The 19,607-nt window shown below is 57.7% G+C and overlaps 1 protein-coding gene across 10 annotated transcripts in view; it reads right to left on the bottom strand.

Annotated features, from left to right (window-relative positions):
- The window catches only part of DLG3 (discs large MAGUK scaffold protein 3), a 93,536-nt gene that overhangs the window by 17,123 nt on the left and 56,806 nt on the right, over positions 1-19,607 (bottom strand). For 9 of the 10 annotated variants that reach the window (XM_068163593.1, XM_068163584.1, XM_068163585.1 and 6 more), the window contains 8 exons: positions 17,880-17,930; positions 14,757-14,881; positions 14,121-14,290; positions 13,632-13,768; positions 12,739-12,883; positions 12,469-12,628; positions 4,507-4,663; positions 3,970-4,072 (listed from right to left, as the gene is read on the bottom strand). In XM_068163593.1, coding sequence (XP_068019694.1) covers positions 3,970-4,072; positions 4,507-4,663; positions 12,469-12,628; positions 12,739-12,883; positions 13,632-13,768; positions 14,121-14,290; positions 14,757-14,881; positions 17,880-17,930 — 1,048 coding nt within the window. Of the gene's footprint in view, positions 1-3,630; positions 3,687-3,969; positions 4,073-4,506; positions 4,664-12,468; positions 12,629-12,738; positions 12,884-13,631; positions 13,769-14,120; positions 14,291-14,756; positions 14,882-17,879; positions 17,931-19,607 lie in introns of those variants that run through there. The other variant, XM_068163595.1, reaches the window with a different exon arrangement.

Below are 19,607 nucleotides of genomic sequence, written 5' to 3'. Positions count from 1 at the left end.
TGTGCTTGGCCATCCCTGAGCAGAGCCTGGCTCCAGCCCTGCACAGCTTTAACCCCTCAGGCTCCTCTGCCCCAGCTCCCTCAGCTGTCCTCACAGGGAGATGTTCCACTCCCTGACACCAGCAGAGATCCCAGCTCTTACATCCCAGAGGAGCATCCATCAGGTACAGCAGGTACAGCTGCTGTGCCAATCCTCTTTGCTATTAAGAGGTATTTCCCCCAGAAAGCTGCTGAGCTGGGCACTACAGCCCTCATCCCCAGCTGAGTTGTCCCAAATGCCACCAGGGGCACAGACCCTCTGCACACCCCACCCAGGCTGAAGGCAGCATGCTGGAGAACACAGGCACTGCTCTGGTTTTGCCCTCAAGAGAGCAAGCACAGCACTGTCCTAGCAAGGGTCTCCTGAGGAGTCACCAACCCATGTGGGAGGTCACAGGAGCAGCCAGAGCCAAAAGCAAATCCACCACCTCCCTCCCCACACAGGGCAGGCTAAGTTACCCCAGGAACGACCATGGGACGCTCCCAGCTCCCACTGGCCCCCAGAGCTGCACACTGGAGCAGCCTTTGAGACAACTACCAGCAGACAATGCCCAGCAAGCAGTGCTCCTGCCTGTGCCCCCTGGCTCACAGCCACCTTGCCTCCACATCCGGGAAAGGCAATCTCCTGGGCAGCCAAAACTTGTCTGGGAAGCTTGGCCATGACGTGGTGGAGAGGTGAGCCATGGCTGCTCCTCACCTCCCCTGGACTCCCATGAGACCCAGGAATTTCAGGACACATTTATCAGGACTGAAAAATATGCAAGAGGTGAGCTGGTGCCTCCCGCCAGGAGTGCCACGCCGAGGCCGTGCCCTGTGCCAGGAGGGGCAGGGTGTTTGCTAGTCCCACTCAGCAGCTCCATAAAAACTCCACCCCACCCTCCTGCCACTCTCCTCTGCCCAGGCTGTGCTGGGCCTGATCCTGCAGCGCAGGCTGAGCTCAGCAGCAGCAGCGGGACCCAGCCCCACAGACCATTAACGCCTGCCTGGGCAGCTGCCTGCACCGAGGACACGCAGCACTGGCACATGCCTGCAGAGACACCCAGGGAAACCACAGGCAGTGGAGCTGCAGCTGGCTTCTGGGCACTGGGAGACAGTGCAAGGGGAGCTGCACTGGAGAGCAACCCCGGAGCGTGCACACAGCCTCGTGGGCACACTCTGATCTTTCCACACACTAACTCACCTGCAGAGCCAGGCCAGGTCCCCCAGGCCATCAGCAGAGCCCAGGGACGTTCAGTCACCTGAAAAACTAGCCCCAGCTCCATCCATCCCCTTCAGCCCACCTGTTCCACTGCTCTGATGCCACACACCCCCCAGCCCTGGACACGTGTGCCACAGGCCCAGGGGAGCAGAGGGCAGCAAGGCCATGGGGGAAGCTTGGAGGCCTTCAGAAGTGGCTGCACAGCCCTGGCATTGCCCAACGTTTGCAGTTTCAGGTGAAAATTATCAAGGTTTTGTTGTGCAGGCTGGGAGGAGGAGGAACTGCCAAAGCCAAGTGCTGGTGACAGCAGCAGGCAAAAGGCAGGGGCAGAAGCTCTCAAGGGGTAGGGCACATAGGCACCATAGAATTGTCAGGGCTGGAAGGGACCTCAAGGATCAGCCAGCTCCAACCCCCCTGCCATGGCCAGGGACACCTCACACTACAGCAGGCTGCTCACAGCCACCTCCAGCCTGGCCTTCAACATCTCCAGGGATGAGGCTTCCACCACCTCCCTGGGCAACCTGTGCCAGGCTCTCACCACTCTCATGGGCAACAACTTCTTTCTGACATCCAATCGCAATCTCCCCACTTCTAGCTTTGCTCCATCCCCCCCAGTCCTACCACTCCCTGACACCCTCAAAAGTCCCTCCCCAGCTTTCTTGGAGCCCCTTGCAGATCCTGGAAGACCACAATAAGGTCCCCTAGGAGCCTTCCCTTCTCCAGACCGAAGAGCCCCAACTCTCTCAGGCTGTTTCCACAGCAGTGGTGCTCCAGCCCTCATCCTTGTGGCCCTCCTCTGGACCATCACAGGGAGCAGCTGCCTCCCCCTCCTCCTGGATGGCATGCAGCATGGTCAGAGGCTCTGCATCAGGTGCAGATGTTTGGAGGAAAGGCACAATGGCAGCTCCTCTTTCTACCCTTCCCTGGTCCTGTATTTGCTTCTTTCCACTCCTAGTGCCCGGCACGACCCCACGATGCTGGCACCTCACCCCTGGGCCTGTGCAAGCAGCCTCTCTGCTCCCTCAGAGCAGCAGTGAGGGCAGGTACAGAGCAGGTCACCCAGCACCTCCCAGCCAAGCCCTTCCTGTGCCAGCCTCTGCCTCTGCTAGCAGGGAGGATCGTCTCAGAACACCTTTCTGCCAGCATCTCCTCCCTTGGGCACTCCACAGTGCAGCTCCTTCCACAGCCAGGCTGCACACAGGAAAGGCAAACACCTGGGTGCTGGTGGCCTTTTGGGGACCCAGCCTCACCCAAGCCTGGGCCTCACCCCAAGACTTTCTCCCTGGGTCCCAGAGTGCTGAGGCCGACTCCCAAGACACAAGAGTGTGCATTTCACAGGTCAGCCGCAGCTCCTGTGCTAGGTGATGCTGCCCACACGTGCCAGCAGCCATGGCAGGCCTGGAATGCCTGGCTGTGAAGCAGCAACATTTCAACCCAGGTCTAAAGGGGTTTCAAAACACTTTGTCCCATCTGACATTTCGGAGCCACTCTTTGCTGGTGTCTTTGTGAAATCCCAAGCGGCACAGGGAGCCGGAAATACAAGCCATTAAGTGCTTCCAAGCAAAAAAAAGACAGAAAGAGCCAAAACAAACCAACCCCACACCCACAGCACACCCCTGAGTGGCACTGAGGGCTCTGTGCCCTGGGGTTCTCTGCCGTGGGATGCAGAGGAGCAGGGACAGGGACACACAGGGCTGTGCCACAGAGGGGGCACAAGACTGAAGGGCAGGCAAGGATCAGAGCTGCTGAGGGAGAAAACCACCGGGGCCGAGGAGCGACATCTTCATCAGGGGACCTGAACTGCTCCATCCCAGTACTCGGGACACGGTGACAGCACAGCAGCAGCTTCTGGCCCTGCGGGATGCCCTCCCCTCCACCTCGCAGAAGATGCAGCCCTGCTAGCCCCAGGAGGGCTCCGGTTGCAGCTCCTGCCCCGAGCAGCTCCACGCAGGACACTGCCGCCCCACGCCAGCGGCAGCAGCCGACACCTCTGCCGCGGGAGTTGAAGCCAGCACCAAGGCAAGGCCACTGCCGGGCGGCGCGGCAGGCGGGATGCCCGGTCAGGGACAAGGCCCAGCCGACACCGAGGCCCCGGCTCCAGCCCCACCGGCACAGTAGGTCGCAAGGGGAGCGCCGGAGCCCACCCCCCTGGCAAGGGAAGAGAGCCGCTGCCCAGGACAAGAGGCGGCCGCCGCACCCGTGATCCCCTCCGCGCGTCCCGGGGCACTCAGCGAGGCCCGCGGGACCCCACGGAGCGAGGGCCTCCCGGAGACGCCCTCAGGCAAATAGACCACCCCACCGGAGACGACACCCCTCCGGCCCGGTCGCAGAGAAGCCGTCCCGGCCCACGGCCCCCGATCATCCGCGGGGCAAGCTGGGCGGAACCGCGCTCACCTGTGAGGCGGAGGGGCGCGGCGGTGCCCCAGCAGCAGCCCGGAGCCGCCCGGCCCGCACACAAAGCCGCGCAGGACCGCCGGCGGGACGCCGCCGCCCCGCCCCCCTCCGCCGCGCCGACCAATCGGCGGCCGCGCTCCCCCCCGGGCCCCTCCCTGCATCAATCAGCTCCCCCGAGTCCCACCCCCCGCCAATCGGCTCCTCGTCCCCCTCCGCCCGCCCCGCCCCCTGGCCCGCGCGCCAGCCGACACCCCACCCCCTCATCTGCGCCCGACCCCCCCGCCCCGGCCCCGCCCCCTCCCCGTTCCCGTTCCGCTTCCCCACTGCCCGCGGAGCTACCTTCGGGCCGGTACTGCGCGATGATGGTCACCGTCTGTCCCGCTCGCTTCAGTGCCGCCGCCGCCTGCTCGTGCGTGGCGTTGCGGAGGTTCACGCCGTTCACCTGCCGGGACAGAGCGGCTCCGCTGGACCGGACCGGACCGACCGGGGCACGCACCGACCGGATCTGCTCCCCGCCCCTGGTCCGGTTCCCGCCGTACCCACATCTCAGTGCCTCGCCGCTCAGCCCTAGTGCGCCAATACCACTCCAGGGACTAGCACCCCGAGTACCCGCATCTCCAGTACTGGCATCCCCAGTACCGGCCCCGGGCCGGCCCGAGTACCGGGGGTGCCCTCTGCCGGCAGCCGCGCAAGGAGCCAGCCAGATACCGCTCCACCTCAGGGTAACTCCCGGGCAGGCTTCTGCTCCGATCCTACCCGCCCAGGGACCACGTCCGCGTCGGTACTGGGGATGGACCATGCCCAACTATGTCCCCGGTGGCAGGGGTCGTGTCCTGCGGGAGGCCGTGAAGGGACAGCGGGCAGCCTCCCACTCACCGAGAGGATGCGGTCTCCTCTCCGCAGCTCCCCACTGAGGTCAGCAGGGCCTCCGGCCAGAATGAAGGATACGAAGATGCCTTCACCATCTTCCCCTCCGACAATGTTGAAGCCCAGGCCAGTGGAGCCTTTGTGCAGGATGATTTTCCGGGGCTCCCTGGAAAGACAGACATGGGGCAGGGTGAGCAGCAGCTAAGCTGGTTAGAGAGTCAGCCGTGCCTGGGCTTCCTGGCACACCACCGGGCTGGAGTCATCCTGAATGCAACCTGGTGTGGCAGCCCTTGGCACCAAGGAGGCTGATAAAGCAGGAGGTGTGGGCAGCTGCACAAGTGACATGAGACAGAGCATGGATGGAGACAGTGAAATCATACATGGAAACATTAGGCTGCAAGGAAGCATCAGATTCCTCCAGACTGAGCACCAAGGATGGCACAGCCATGCCAGGAGAGGGGATCAAGCCTCGCTGCAGCCATGCAGCATGGCAAGTGTGCCTGAAGCTCCACAGGCCCTGCGCAGCCCAACAGAAATCCTCCATTTCTCAGCAATGACTTAATTCTGTCACAGCTCTGACAACAGACTGGCAGAGGCAGGGAGACTGCCTGGCATCACAGAAATCCTGCCTGAGCTTTTGTCTGGGGGACAAAAGATAGGTTCCTGCTGTATGAAAAAGGTGCAGACAGGCTGGGGAGTGTCCAGAGAAGGGCCAGGAGAATGATCAGAAGCCTGGAAGCCCTCTGCCATGTGAGGAGAGGCTGAGAGAGCTGAGGTTGTTCTGCCTGGAGATGAGAAGGCTCAGAGGAGACCTGTGGCCGGTTGACGTTGCCCCCTTAAGAAAGGGAATATGGTGGACGGAAGTTGGTAAACGGAAGGAATAGTCTAAACTAATTTCATTGGACGAGTGGGAGGAAGCACTTCTGAGCTGGGACTATACTGGACATTTCCAGCACTTCTCAGTCAGTCTTGCTTCCGCCTCTTCTTCAGGCAACAGCTTTCTGTCCTGGGCTTTCTGCCAAGGCCTCGGCCTTGAAAACAAGATACCAGGCCTGTATATTAACTCTTTTCCAATTAACACAAAACTGCTTTTAACTTCTTTCTTTCGCTTTCTTTCTCTTTCTATCCCATTCTGGGGAAAGGGGGGGAAGAGAGGGGAGAGCGGAGGTGGGGGACCCCTCTCTGCCGAGGGGGGCACTCTCATTTCTGTGTTACTCTGTTGTATATCTTTGTATATATTGTAGATATTGTAAATTTGTAAATAATCCCCTGCAAACCCTACATCGCTTTGTAAATATAGCTCCACTGCTTTGCTAATTCAGCTTGCGAGTTTTTTTTCCTTTCCCTTCAAGTTTCTTTCCCTTTACCTTACAAGGGGGAAGGGAGGAGGCTTCTCGGCCTTGCCCTTCCACCCACCACATTTTTTTTTATTGGCGCCCAACGTGGGGCAGATAATTAGTTTAATTTATTATTTGATTGATTTAGTGTTTTCTAGCTGAATTAGCAAACATGAAGGTATTGTGGTTTGTGGAGCGATTGTTCTTTTCAATTTTTGGGGCTCTGATTTACAGGTATTGTTTGGGTTTGATTTTGGATTACCTGGGTAAATATTTGGTGCGGACAATTTATATGTGGGTTATGTATAGAGTTAAATTATGGTATGGAAAATGTATTAATATCCTATGGCCAGTGAGATACAGGAATGTTACCTCCACCACTCTCCCAATTGAGATAAAGAGTTTTAAGATTCCACCTGAGGAGACAGTAACTTTAGGTGATGCCTGGGATCCAAAAGTGATTTATTTGGTGTGTATAATTCTGCTGATGGTGATAATTAACGTGTATCTCCTGATTTCTTTACGGCGAGAGAAAAAGGTGTCCAGGGCGTGTTTTGTTATTAAAACTAGATCAAAAAGGAAACGCCGTGGCTCTCGGTCAGTCCCAGAGTCATCTAGTGACGAGGACTGTGGAGAACCTGTGTCAGTCAAAAAGAAGGCTAAAAAGTTAATTGGTAAGGCAGCTCTAAATGACTTTGCTGATTCTGGCAAGCAGCCAAGGGCATCGGCTGGTATCAACATGGCACCTACTCCTTCTCCCACTCCTTCTCCTTCTTCTTCTTCTCCGTCGGCCAGTAATGGAGCAACGTCACTTCCACCCACTCCCTCGGTGGGACCGGAAGTCACTGCCCCAGCAGCTGATTTATCTCAGGACCTGTCAGCTTCCATTAAGGTGGCTGTAAATTCAAACACAGCTCCAGTTAAGGTGGCTCCTTTAAAGACTAGAGCTGCAAAGGCCCAAGATGGAGAAGAAGAGGTGGAGACTGATCCTGGTGAGGGGCCCTCTACTCTAAAAGATCCTGCTCAGGAGGAAGAGAAGGTTTGTTTTAAAGATCTAGCTAACCTAGTGAGATCAAAGCAGGATAGAGATGAAGCTAGGAAAGCAGCTGGCAAAGGTGGTTCTCAGCTTAAAGAGATCCTTAGGAGAATGACAGCAGGATTTTACGGGCAAAGAATTCAGGGAGATGAGGAGGAAGATGATATTACGGACTGTTCTTCACCACGGGAGGAATTGAGAAATGTCCGTAAAGATTTCACCAGGGCAGATAAGGAGCCAGTTCTAGCTTGGCTCAGTAGGTGTTATGATACAGGTGCTTCAGCTCTAACAGTTGGAGACAAATCAGCAGCTCAGTTAGGAACTCTCTCAAGGGACAATGGAATAGATAGACATCTAGGCGAAGCTCTCGGTAAGGTTAATCTGTGGATACGCCTTTTAATAGCGGTTGCCCTGAGATATCCTTCCCGAGATGATCTTCCCTGGAATCCTAAACCCTGGACTACCATAGATGAGGGAATTAAGCGCTTGAGAGAATTTGCTGTTAGAGAGCTACTCTATGGTGAACATGAAACTCTGAATCCTGATGACATTCCTGTGGGTATTGGTCTTGCTAAAAAGATCATCAAACTTGCTCCTTCTAATTATGCAAACATTCTGGCAAGCAGAATTGTGTCAAGAAGTTATGGTGGAGCTTCTCCTACGGTTGGCCAATTCAGTGAAGAAATGAACTGTTTTCCATTTTTCTCATTTTCTGATTTTCTTGGACTTTTGAATCATCTACATCTGAGCATAGCCGGAATGGACTATGAACTTTACTCACGAACTGTAAATATCGTTTTGGATTGGATGGACAATATGAACAACCAATGAAATTGTTTAGAAGGGGTGGACTGTGGCCGGTTGACGTTGCCCCCTTAAGAAAGGGAATATGGTGGACGGAAGTTGGTAAACGGAAGGAATAGTCTAAACTAATTTCATTGGACGAGTGGGAGGAAGCACTTCTGAGCTGGGACTATACTGGACATTTCCAGCACTTCTCAGTCAGTCTTGCTTCCGCCTCTTCTTCAGGCAACAGCTTTCTGTCCTGGGCTTTCTGCCAAGGCCTCGGCCTTGAAAACAAGATACCAGGCCTGTATATTAACTCTTTTCCAATTAACACAAAACTGCTTTTAACTTCTTTCTTTCGCTTTCTTTCTCTTTCTATCCCATTCTGGGGAAAGGGGGGGAAGAGAGGGGAGAGCGGAGGTGGGGGACCCCTCTCTGCCGAGGGGGGCACTCTCATTTCTGTGTTACTCTGTTGTATATCTTTGTATATATTGTAGATATTGTAAATTTGTAAATAATCCCCTGCAAACCCTACATCGCTTTGTAAATATAGCTCCACTGCTTTGCTAATTCAGCTTGCGAGTTTTTTTTCCTTTCCCTTCAAGTTTCTTTCCCTTTACCTTACAAGGGGGAAGGGAGGAGGCTTCTCGGCCTTGCCCTTCCACCCACCACAAGACCTTATCACCACAGAGCAGGACATAGAGAGTGGCTGCCAGGAGAATGGAGACTCCCTTTGTACAAGGAGTGCCATGGAACAGCCAAGGGGGGATGGGGACAAGGTACTGCTGGGCACATTCCCATTGCACTCCAGGAGAAAATGTTTGCCATGAGCACAGTCAGATCCTGGAATCATCTCCCAAGGGCAGCAGTGGGGTGCCCTGCACTGGGCAGTTTGAGACTCAGCTTGCCAGGGTGCTGAGCCTGGCAACTGCACTGTCACCTGGAGAGGCTGGAGCAGAGGATCCTTGGGGTCCCTTCCAAGCTGGCAGTCTGGGATACTGTAAATGAGAAGGAATAAATGGCACCAGAAAACCAGCAGTGAGAGGCAGTGGCAGGCTGGCAGTGAGTGTCAGCCAACTGGTGACTGTCAGCACATCCACCGTGGGGACTGGCTGGATCCTGGGCTCTCCAGCAGGTACTGCAAGGGCTGAGGACCTGACATGGAGTTCAGCAGCCTGATCAAGCCCCTGCCTGCTGGGGAGCAGCAGATCTCTGGGATGTGGTAGGAGAGATGCTGGAGCACCAGGCATGGCACTGGCTGAGCAATGGACCCTGAAATCCAGGCAGACTTGTGCTAAGGAGATGCTGGGGACACTGGGGGGACTGGATTTGCTGGCCCACTGGCTGCTGGGAAGGAGTGGTCCTCAGGCAGCACAAGTGGATTGGGGACCCAGAGGAATAAAGTTTGGCTGAGCTGCCTGCAGGAAGCCCTGCAGCCTAGCAGTGTGCTCCAGGCCATACTTGCAAGAAAAAATTCTTTGTCAGCGCCCTGGGTGGGGCTGGAGCATGACTGCTGGCACCTGAATGGGTTGGGGAAGGTATTGGTGCTTTCCTGGATGCAGGTGGCAGGATTTACTGCCAGGGACATGTGCTACAACCCCACGAAAACTTTCTCAACATCCATCCCCATGGAGGAGTCCTGATGGGCTGAATGTCACTTAGCTCCAGGCAGTCCACCTTGTAAGGAGCAGTAAGAGCAGGAGAGAGACAGACAGGAGTGCAGGATACTTTGCAGGAAGGTCTTGGTGGACTCCTGCTCAGATCCCAGACTCAGCACAACTCCTGGCTCTCCCAGCTGCTCCTCTCCCCATCCCTCTGCCTCTTGCCAGGCACAGCATCATCCCAGTCCCCCTACCTGTGGTCACACTTGCTCCTGAGGCCTCTCTGCTGCCTGGAAGGGGACAGGAACAGCTGTCCCCTGTAGGACATGGAGGATGAGATATTGGTAGTGAACACTGTGGCATGGCAAGCTCTGCTGGGAGCACCCATTGGGAGGCATGAGGGTCAGGAATGGTCTAAATGCACTGCACCATGGCCACCCCATGCTGCCTGCCTCTGGCTGGCTGCTTGGCTGGCAGCTTCCCCACCCCACACAAAGGAGATTCTACGGAAGCACTGAAAGGATGAAGCCTTTGCTCTGCTAGACCCTACAGACTGAAGTCTGTCCTGCAGGGGCAGGACAGCACAGCCCTGACTTGGGGAGCACCCAAGCAAGGGCAGATTCGCAGCCCAACTCCATTTGCCTGCGGCTCCAGACACCTCATGCATGGCTGTAGCCCCTGGCCTTCAGATGCACAGCAGAGTGGTGAATCCATCTGTGCATTCCTGCTGGGCAGAGGCTGAATCTACCTTGTCACCTTCAGAAAATACCTGTGTTATCCTTGGGCCTGTGGATGCATCCAAGCTCTGAGCTGAGAAGGACTCAGGACTCGGCTGGACTGTAGTGCAGGGCTGGGATGCACTGAAACCAGAACAGGGAAGCACCATGGAAATGCCACTGGGTTCAAAACAGGCTCATCCCCAAGAGTTCAGGATGCTACCAGCACTTGGCAGGGAGGGCTGCAGCCATCAGTCCCTCTGCAGCAAAGCCATGCCTGGGGCTAGAGCTCTCAGGGGAAGAAAGAGGTCAGATTTCTGGGTCTGCAGCACCTCCCTCCAACCAGCTGATGAACTTGCTCTGCCCCTTGGGTTTTGCTGCTGCCTAAGTAGAGTGCAGGCCAGCTCAGCCTTGGGGGGAAGCATTTCCAATACCCAAGAGGACCACACTGTTCAGTGGAAGGTACAGAGACACTACAAGAAGCAAGGATAAGAGATGAAGGCCTAGAGAGGTACATCTCAGGTCACAGTCATGACACACACTGTCTGCTTGCATCCTCATCCCACGAGGCAGGACATGGATCCTACAGGCAGATCCCATGCTGGATGTTGCAGCATTAGCACTCGACCTCGAGTCTAACAGAAATCCTATGGGGCTGTGCCAGGTCTGGTTGCAGTGCTGGAGCTCACTGGAAAGCAGATGCTCTGGTCCTGGGTGCTGAAGGGCACGAGGGTCACAGCTACAGCAGCACTTGTGCCCACCCGAGTGGAAGAGGCTTGATGCTGGATCTAGACCAGGACCTCTGCTTCTCCTGAGCAGTGGCTGATGAGAGCTGCTGGGAGGTGGCTGCTTTTTGGGAGGGTCACTGCCTTTCCCCACAGCAGTAAGATGCGTTTGGAACACGCTGGTCCTGGCACACAGTATTGGTGATGCACGAGAAAGAGATGAGCAGTGATGAAGCTGTCCTGGGGAGATTGGTGACGTACAGAACATTTCCAGTGCTGCCTGGGAAGGATGAGCGAGGTGTTGAGCCCGTGCAGGCTGCAAACCTGGCCAGGAGCAAGAGGCTGTGTTTGGCAATAGCTGTCCAGCAGTGCTAGCCTGTCTGCAGCAGGGACCTCTGCAAGACAGCACCATCCTCTGACATCCACCAGCATGTGCTGCACCAGGGCCACTGCTGGGCCATCACTGTGCCATTGCTGCTGTGCTGTGTGCAGCCTGGGCTGGGCTGCTCTCTGTTCTCTGGCCCACAGGGAAGGATGTCAAGTGTGTGTGGGAAGGATGTCAGTGTGTGTGGGAAGGAGCACCTTGGTGGAACCAGGGCGCCAGGTGGTGTCTTTTCCAAGCACTGGGGCTCCGTCTCTTCCGTGGCGCAGTGGAATGGCACTGGTCCTGCATGGGGCATCATCCCCCAGTGCCCTGGCAGCACAGGAGCACAGGCTGTAGGAGCAGCACTGTTGGTGCTGAGAGGTGGTGGGGAGCACTATGAGCTCCTGTGACACAGCCACCCTGCGAGGGTCTGACGCTGGATGGCAGTCAGGGTCTGGCATGTGCCAGTGCCCTGCAGAACCACACAATCCCTGCCAAGGCTAGTGCACCTTCCACTGCAAGTACAGCCTCCAAACCAGCCTGCAGCCTTGCAGCTAAGTGCAGAGCCAACCCTAAGCCTGCCCTGAGTGTCAGTCCCAAAAACACAGCCTGAGCCCTGCAGCCCTGGCCCCAGGGATCCTAAACCCCACACCGGTGAAGCACTGGCCCAGAGGCTGCTGCAAGCTAAGGGGTAGCTTGGAGCCCTGGCACATGGAGCATGGACAGCCAGACCTCACTCTTCTGCTCTCCCATCCTCAACATGAGGCTGTGGAGAAGTTTTACACCATGTTTAGGCTCAGAGCAATGTCTCCTTTGTGCTCCATTTTGTCTCCCAGGTTCAGGGTACAAGCCTGCTTGTGCAGCATAACTGATGCATGTGGGGAAAAGGAGGCCATGCCAGGCTTGTGCAGGGGGCTGTGAGGCCCAGGGCTGGGTGCAGGTGGTTTGGGATGCCAGGCTTGGGGAGCATGGGAAAAGAAGGCCTACTTATACCCATCCCTACTTATACCCCTTCCGGCCCATCATGCCCAGCACAGCTCTGTTTGGGGACAGCTGACTCACAGCCTGGCAGCTTATGGTGCTGCTGGCACCAGCTGGCACCAACAGGGCAGGGAACACCTTGTATTCCAAACAAGTGAGAGAAGGAAGCTGGAATGCAGATGTGTAAGGCTTAGGGAGGAGCAGGAGGGGAAAATAGGGAAGGGGGGGATTTGGTGAGCCAGGGAGCAATGCAACAGAGCTGGTGGCAGCAGGGGGTAAGTATGGAGCTCACTGTGGGGAGCCCCAGGCTTTGTACCGTGCACCCACAAACAGGCTTCAGCTGAGGCTCTGCACTGGCTGCAGGAAGTCAAGCAGTCAGGGAGGCAAAGAGAAGGGAGGAGAAGGAGCTCATGCCTGGTACCCACCTGGTAAAGTCCTCGTCCCCCATCATGTGCCGAGGAATGGGCGAGTAGCGGGACGGAGTCACCTGGGGAGGGATGGGGTAGGCAGGCTTTCCCTCAACGCTGCCCAGGTAGCCCAGGCTGGAGTTATGGCTTATGTGGTTGTCAGCCAAGGCTGTGAAGGCTGCAGGGGAGGAGAAGGGCATCAGCAGCAGAAATCCATCCGCAAATGGATGTGGAGATCAGCCCGGTGCTGCTCCGTGCCCCCCGCCCGGCGGTGCCCGGTGTACGTACTGCTGGCGTAGTCGGGGGGCGCATACATGTCGTTGAGGTGGATGTTGCCAGGCTTGGCCACTTTCAGGTACACCATGTCAGAGGTGTTCTTCAGGGCAGCCACTGCCTCCTCGTGCCGCACGTCCTGCAGGTTGGTGTTATTGACCTGCCAGAGGGAGCCACAGAATCACAGCATGCCAGGGGCTGGCAGGGACCTCCAGAGATCACCCAGTCCAAGCCCCTGCCAGGGCAGGGTCACCCAGGGCAGGGCACACAGGAACACATCCAGGTGGGGTTGGAAGATCTCCACAGAAAGAGACTCCACACACCCCCCCCCATGGCAGCCTGCTCCAGGGCTCTGGCACCCTCACAGGGACAAAATGTTTCCTCCTGTGTCCATGGCACTTCCTCTGCCTCAGCTTCCACCACTGCCCCTTGTGCTGGCATTGGGCAGCACCCAGCAGAGCCTGGCTCCAGCCTCTGGGCACTCCCCCTGCACAGCTTTAGCAACAGCAAGGAGGTCACCCTCAGGCTCCTCTGCTACAGAGCTCTCAGCTCCCTCAGGTTCTCCTCGTGAGGAAGATGTTCCACTGCCTTCATCATCTTTGTGGCTCTGCTCTGGACTCAAGCAGTTCCCTGAGGTCCTTCCTGACCTGAGGGGCCCAGAACTGGACACAATATTCCAGCTGTGGCCTCAGCAGGGCAGAGCAGAGGGGCAGGAGAACCTCTCTGACCTACTGACCACAGCCCTTCTGATCCACCCCAGGCTGCCCTTGGCCTTCTTGGTCACAAGAGCACACTGGTGGGAAGGGGCCATGAGCCAGCTGAAGGCAGGAGGTCAGGCAGGGCTGCTGGTGGCAGGGGTGCTGGGGTTCAGGCCGGGCGCCGTGGCAGAGCTGGTGCATGGTGCTTACCGCGAGCAGCCGGTCCCCGATCTGCAGGCGCCCATCCTTCTGGGCAGCACCGCCCTCGATGATCTTGGTGATGTAGATGCTGTTGTCCCCAGGGATGTGCTGGTTCCCGATGCCCCCTGCAATGCTGAACCCCAAGCCTGAGAGGGAGCGAGAGGGCAGGTGAGGGACAGACGGATGGACAGAGACCCAGGCTGGTACCATGGCCTCTCTGCCTCCCTGGGCTTCCCACCCTACCCCAAACCCAGCAGGTGCTGGTCCAGGTTGCTGCTGCCCAGGGCCAGCCCAGTCCCTGTGCCCTGCCCCCTGGGGCTACCCCACACCCCATGCACTACTGGGCCACCCTCTGGCATCCTGTGCTGTGGCAGTGCCAGCTCACACCCCACGTCCCCTGCGATGCTTGCCTTGTGCCCCGTGGCATCCCACACCGCAGGGTCACCCCACACTATGCCGTGGGGCACCTCGGTCCTGTGAGCAGGGTGAGGAGCTCACCTTTGGGGCCCTTCATCAGGTTGACCTCCATGATGGTCTCCGGCGGGGGCTGCCGGCGGCGCACCACGAGCCGCACCACAGGGCCTGCTTCCTTCAGGGCCTCCACAGCTTTGCTGTGCACCACCTCGGACACGTCCACGTCGTTCACTCGCAGCACGCAGTCGTTCACCCTGAACAGGCACAGGGTGGCCCTCAGCTCTCCTGGACAGCCATCAGCCTGTGCCACCCTCCTCTGGACACCTCCACCACCCTCCTTTGGCTGTGCACACCTGTGCCTGGCCAGCTCCAGCCCTGCCAGGGTGAGACTGGGGGCCCTCCCAAAGCGGGAGGCAGCAGAGCTGGTCCCCATGGTGTGACCCTGCTGGAGGTGGGAGATAAAACTGAAAGGCTGGATCCTGATCCAGGCTGCAGGGAGCTGGACCCTGTCACAGGGAAGGGAGGAGGGGGTGAGCACAGACAGGAGGCTAGTGGCATGGAACTGCAGGCATCACTGCACTCAGTGGACCCGGCTGTGGGGAAGGGACCAGAATGGGCAAGGGACCGTGGCAGGGAAGGGGTACAGGAGCTGCCTGGAGGGTCCCTGGGGAGATCCTGGGTGACACCCTGATGGGGCTGCTCCCCTGGCCCTGTACTCACCCCAGACGGCCGTCCATGGCTGCTGCTCCCCCAGGAATGATTTTGGTGATGAAGATGCCTGGGTCATCTGGAACGTGGGGGTTGTCGATTCCTCCTGCTATGCTGAAGCCCAGGCCGGAGTTCCCCTACAGGAAATCAACCACTACGTCTTCTCTTCATGGGCAACCACTTGCTGCCAGCCCTCCCGAAGTGGCTCCCTGCCAGCAGCAGCAGCTGTGTGGGGCACCAGAGCCCTTCCAGCAGCTGTCACACGCCAGGGTGCCCGGCTCGGGGGATGCAGGGCTAGGAGGAAGCCGGCACCTATCAGCCGAGGTGCTCGGTGCAGCAGTGCCGAGCACCCAACAGATGGAGCGGGAGAGTGGGAGCCGACCAGAACCTCCCTCACCACCGCGTCTCTGATGAGAGACTCTTGAGGCAAGCAGGCAGCGAGCTGGGGGAATAGGGGGTGGTCCTTGGCGGAGAAAACCTCCCCTTGCTGGCTGCATCCCAGGAGGAGGCACGGATGCTGCAGTGGGGCTCGTGCCAGCCACCAGCATCCCACCCCTGCCCTCCTTCCCCCTGGGATGCAGCCCTGGCATGGCACTAAGCTAGGGATCAGCAGTCCTCGTGCCAAAATGTGCAGGGTTGGGTGGAGGGAGCTGTCAGGAGGGAGCTCTGCAGTTCTGCCTCCCCTTCCTCCCAGAGATGCACGGAGCATCCATCTTCGTCCTGCTGCAGCCTGCCCGGGGGGAATTCAGGAGCTGTGCAACATCTCCGGCCCCGTCCCGGCAGCATCCCAGGACACGTGGCTGGGGCCTGGCCCCACGTTTCCTGCTTGCAGGATCCCCACCAGCGGCACACTCACAGCCTGCTCCCAGCTCCACACTTGATGCAAGTGGACAATTCCTGCTTTCTCTGCTCGGCCCTGGAAATCAGCTGGCTCCTTGCCCTGCTTCCTCATGCGCAGGAGATGACACTTAGTCACATCCTATCGTGCCCACCCAGCTGCCCACGGGCCCAGTGTGCAGTGCCAGGCCACGAGGAGCTCTGCCCTTCTAGGGCACCTGTGGCAAGGAGGACTACACCAGAGCGCCAGCTCCCTGTGCCCATCTGACAGCAGCAGCCAGCCAAGGCTTGTGTTTCTCCCTAGCAAACCGAGCTCAGCATCAGCTCCTGTGGGGATGCAGAGGGCTCTGCTCTGACTTTACACCACTCATGGCACAGCACCTGGCACATCTGGGAGCTACCAGTGCCTCTCACTACACGACACTTCTGGATGCTCTCCTGCTGGCTGGCCTTTGGCTGGCATGTGACAAAGAGGCATGAAGTAGCAGAAGGTCTGAGGCCACTCTCTGAAGCTGGATTCTGGTTACCCCATGCCCAGCTCATAAATGATGCTTACTGTCACCAGAGACCCAGCCTGGCCCCAGCAAGGCAGGTGAGACTGTGCAGAAAGGTGTCCAGCCATTCTTAGTGCTTGTCTGTGCAGGGCTGTGCCCCCATGCTAGCTACAGGAATGATCCACAGGTTGCTTATCTTTATTTTTCTAAACCCTGCAGTGGAGTTCAAGGGATTTCTTAGCTGGCATGGGGGTTAATGTAGACACAGGGGCAGCTCCCACTGAGGCATGGATGCTGTGGATAAACTCACATCCTCTGTGGATGGTGTTTCCCCAGTTACTCCCCCTAAACCACTGCTGCATTTGTCTTTGTCTTTGCAACACAGACAGTGATTAGTAACAGCGACAGACCAGCAATTATAGGGCACACTGAGGTCATCTCTGGAGCCAAACACCCCAGCAAGGGGACAGCCTCACCTGCAGACACCAGGGTGCTTCTCCTGCAGTAAGATGGGGCTGTTGGATCCCACTGAGGATCAGGTGAAGAGGAAGGATGTGGGCATGGTTCATGCTGGCCCTGGCTGCTAGGCATTGAAATTCCCACAATGGTTTCTGGCTGCTGCTGAGGGAATTGCTGCCTAGGCTTTGGAAATGGGGGCAGCAATGAGTGTTGCCTCCCTGTGTGACCCTGCCACTCCCCCTCTGGTCGTGGGCTGAGGACAGAAGATGCTCTGAAGAAGCCCTGAAAAACAAGGCTTTTACCTCTAAATTGTGCCCAGAGCACAAGAGCTCAGCCCAGAAAGGAAGCATCCCCTGGGCTGGTTTTGTCAGGCATGCTGGGGAAGCAGTGGGTGAGGCGGCAGCCCCAGATAACCTTCCGTCCACCCACCTCCGTGATGCAGAGCCAAGGGGAGGAGGGAGATGACTAAAACCAGAGAGGAACAGAGTAAGGAGTGATGTGTCTTCCCCTGCGATGCTGGCCACGTGGCCAGGCTGAGCCAGCCGCTGTGGCAGCGAGGAGGAGGCCAGGTGTGCCCTGGAGAGCTGCAGGAACCCTCCTGCCTCCCCCAGCCCCACTCAGCTGGGCTGTGCCCACCTCTCACAGCCAACTTTGGGCCACCTTCTTCTGCTCCCACTCCATAGTCCATCCCTGCCACTCCCTAGGCACCAGGGGAAAGCTCTCCCTTGCCCTGTACGGTGCCAGCTTGCCCCTGGATAAGCGCCACCCACAGGGGAAGCTAATTTTAGCCATGGCCACTGTGCTGCATGCCACCAGCTCTGCCTTGCCAAAAGAAAAGGCTCTAGCAGAAACTGCTCCCATCGTGGTCTGGTCTGCCAGAAAACCCTTTCAAGTCACTTAGCAGCATCCCTGGGCTGTGTGCTCTGGAGCAACCAGGAGTCCCATGGCAGGGAGGCACTAGTGCCCAGCTGCGCCCCTCGCCCGCCCCGGCACCACACCTCCCTTCGGTGGCAGAGCCGGCGACAAAAGAGCCTCTCCCCGGGCTCCGCGCTGGCAGGTTTGTGAGGGCGAGGGTGCGAAGCAGGGAGGTGCAGAAGTCCTCCTCCCTCCCTTCTGGAGGGGTCTGCAGCGGGGAGGAGCAGCAAGCCCACGTCTCCCCACGCCACGGGGGCGTGCGGGGAAGGCAAGAGCCACACTCCCCGCAGCCTGCAGAGCGGGTGGGGGGCGGGCAGCGGGCAGCAGCCTCTCCCCCTCAGCTGGCGCAGGGCCGCGGGGAGCCGCGCCGGTGGGAGGCGAGTGGGAAGCGGCAGCGAAGGCTGCCGGCGGGCGGGCGCCCAGCACTCACCCGCTCCAGGACGATCTCCTCGTATTTGAACATCCCGTCGCTGCCATTCACCTGGGGAGAAGGAGACAGCGAGTTATGGCTCTGCGCAGAGCCCGCGGGGATTTGCCTTTCCCCTCTGATAGCTGAGGATCGAGAGCCCAGCCTAAAAGCTGTGCCATCGCTGCTGGAAAAAAAAACCACCCTGAAACGCAATCGCTTGAGCCTGCCCTGGAACTCAACCGAGCGCTGCTTTGCTTTCCTGGGCAGAAGCCAAAGCCCACTGACTTTAATGCACTTCAGCGCAAAGCCTTTATTCTCCCAGCTCATTTTTCCAGCCATGAAAAGGAACACAACCCAAGGCACAAAAAGAAATAACACCTTTGTTACGCGGCGGGTAATTAACCTCGGGAATTCACTGCCGCGGGAGGGAAAGGAAACGGGGGGCAGGGGAGGGGGCACGGGCCATTGAGAGGACAAAAAAATAACGTCTGTACAAAATAACATAATAAACACCTTCAGCAGTCTCTATCTGCCAAGCCTTCTAGTAGCATGGGGGGGGGGCTCAGAGGCAGCTGTCCTCCTGAATTAGGTGTGTGCAAAGGAGAGGAGGTGCTGGTGTGGGGCTAGAGTCACACGCAGCCTGTCTCAGCCTTCCACAACCTCCTGTGCCCAGAGTGGCAAAGCACAGGGCTCTGGGAAATGGCTTGAAACGAAAGGGATGCAGCTTCTAAAATAAGAAATGGCAAATGGAGAGGTCAGGAGCTTCCATTTTCTCCACACGCAACAATGCACAGGGAAACAAGGCAGTGGTTTTGCTCCAGGTCATCGGGATCAGCCCACAGACAGCTGCCAAGGCCTGAAACTTAGCAGCATTGGAACACCCAGAGCTGTTACACTCAACAACCACAGTCGTGGAGGGGTCTGGACTCAGCCTCACAATTTGAGTGCTCTGGGATGGGACAGAGGCAGCTCTACAGAGCACAGTGTAGGAAACAAGTCACCCTCGAGGCCCCGTCCCTGGGGGTGTTTAAGAGCAGGCTGGATGAGGCTCTGTCCAGCCTGATCTAGTGTGGGGTGTCCCTGCCCATGGCAGGGGGGTTGGAACTAAATGATCCTTGTGGTCCCTTCCAACCCTGAATGAAACAAACTATGAAACAAGGACCTGGGGCTCAGAAGGTGAACACCTCACCTCCTGCAGCCCTGCATCTGCCTGTGGCCCCTGGACAACACGAAGGGCTCCTCCTGTGACTTTTATTCCACCATTAACCTCTAGATTGTATGGAGCCACTTTCTGTACACACTCCACAGCCCAACCCAGAGCTGCTGAGGCTTTATTTGGACGCAAGTCCCCTAGTCTGGAGCTAATGTGCCAGTTGTGTCCTGCTTGCCCAGCCTCCTGCTGTTCACCCCTGCAGAGGCTCAGCCTCCACAGTGCCACAGTGCTGGGTTGTTAGATGGAGGAGACAGCCAATACGACTTAAGCTAAAGCCATCATCTGACACCACGGAAGGAAACTCAGCAAGGTGGCTGCAAAGCCCTCTTCTAGGTAGGAAGAGGAAACAAGAGGTTTTCTCAGTGGGAACAACCAGCTGCCCCAGTGGAAGAGCAATTCTACATGCCAGGATTTGAGATGGGGCTGTGCCACCTGCCATACATCACCGGCCTGGTTCAGCCCTGGTGAGGCCAAAGCGATCCCACACCCTGTCGTGGGTATTGTGCTTCAGGAAGGATGAGGTTGAGGAGAGTCTG

This window comes from Melanerpes formicivorus, unplaced genomic scaffold (assembly GCF_026170545.1).
Source record: "Melanerpes formicivorus ecotype bairdi unplaced genomic scaffold, bMelFor1.0.p_v2 SCAF_73, whole genome shotgun sequence".
Taxonomy (NCBI): Eukaryota; Metazoa; Chordata; class Aves; order Piciformes; family Picidae; genus Melanerpes; species Melanerpes formicivorus.
This window is presented reverse-complemented; position numbering and strand designations above follow the sequence as displayed.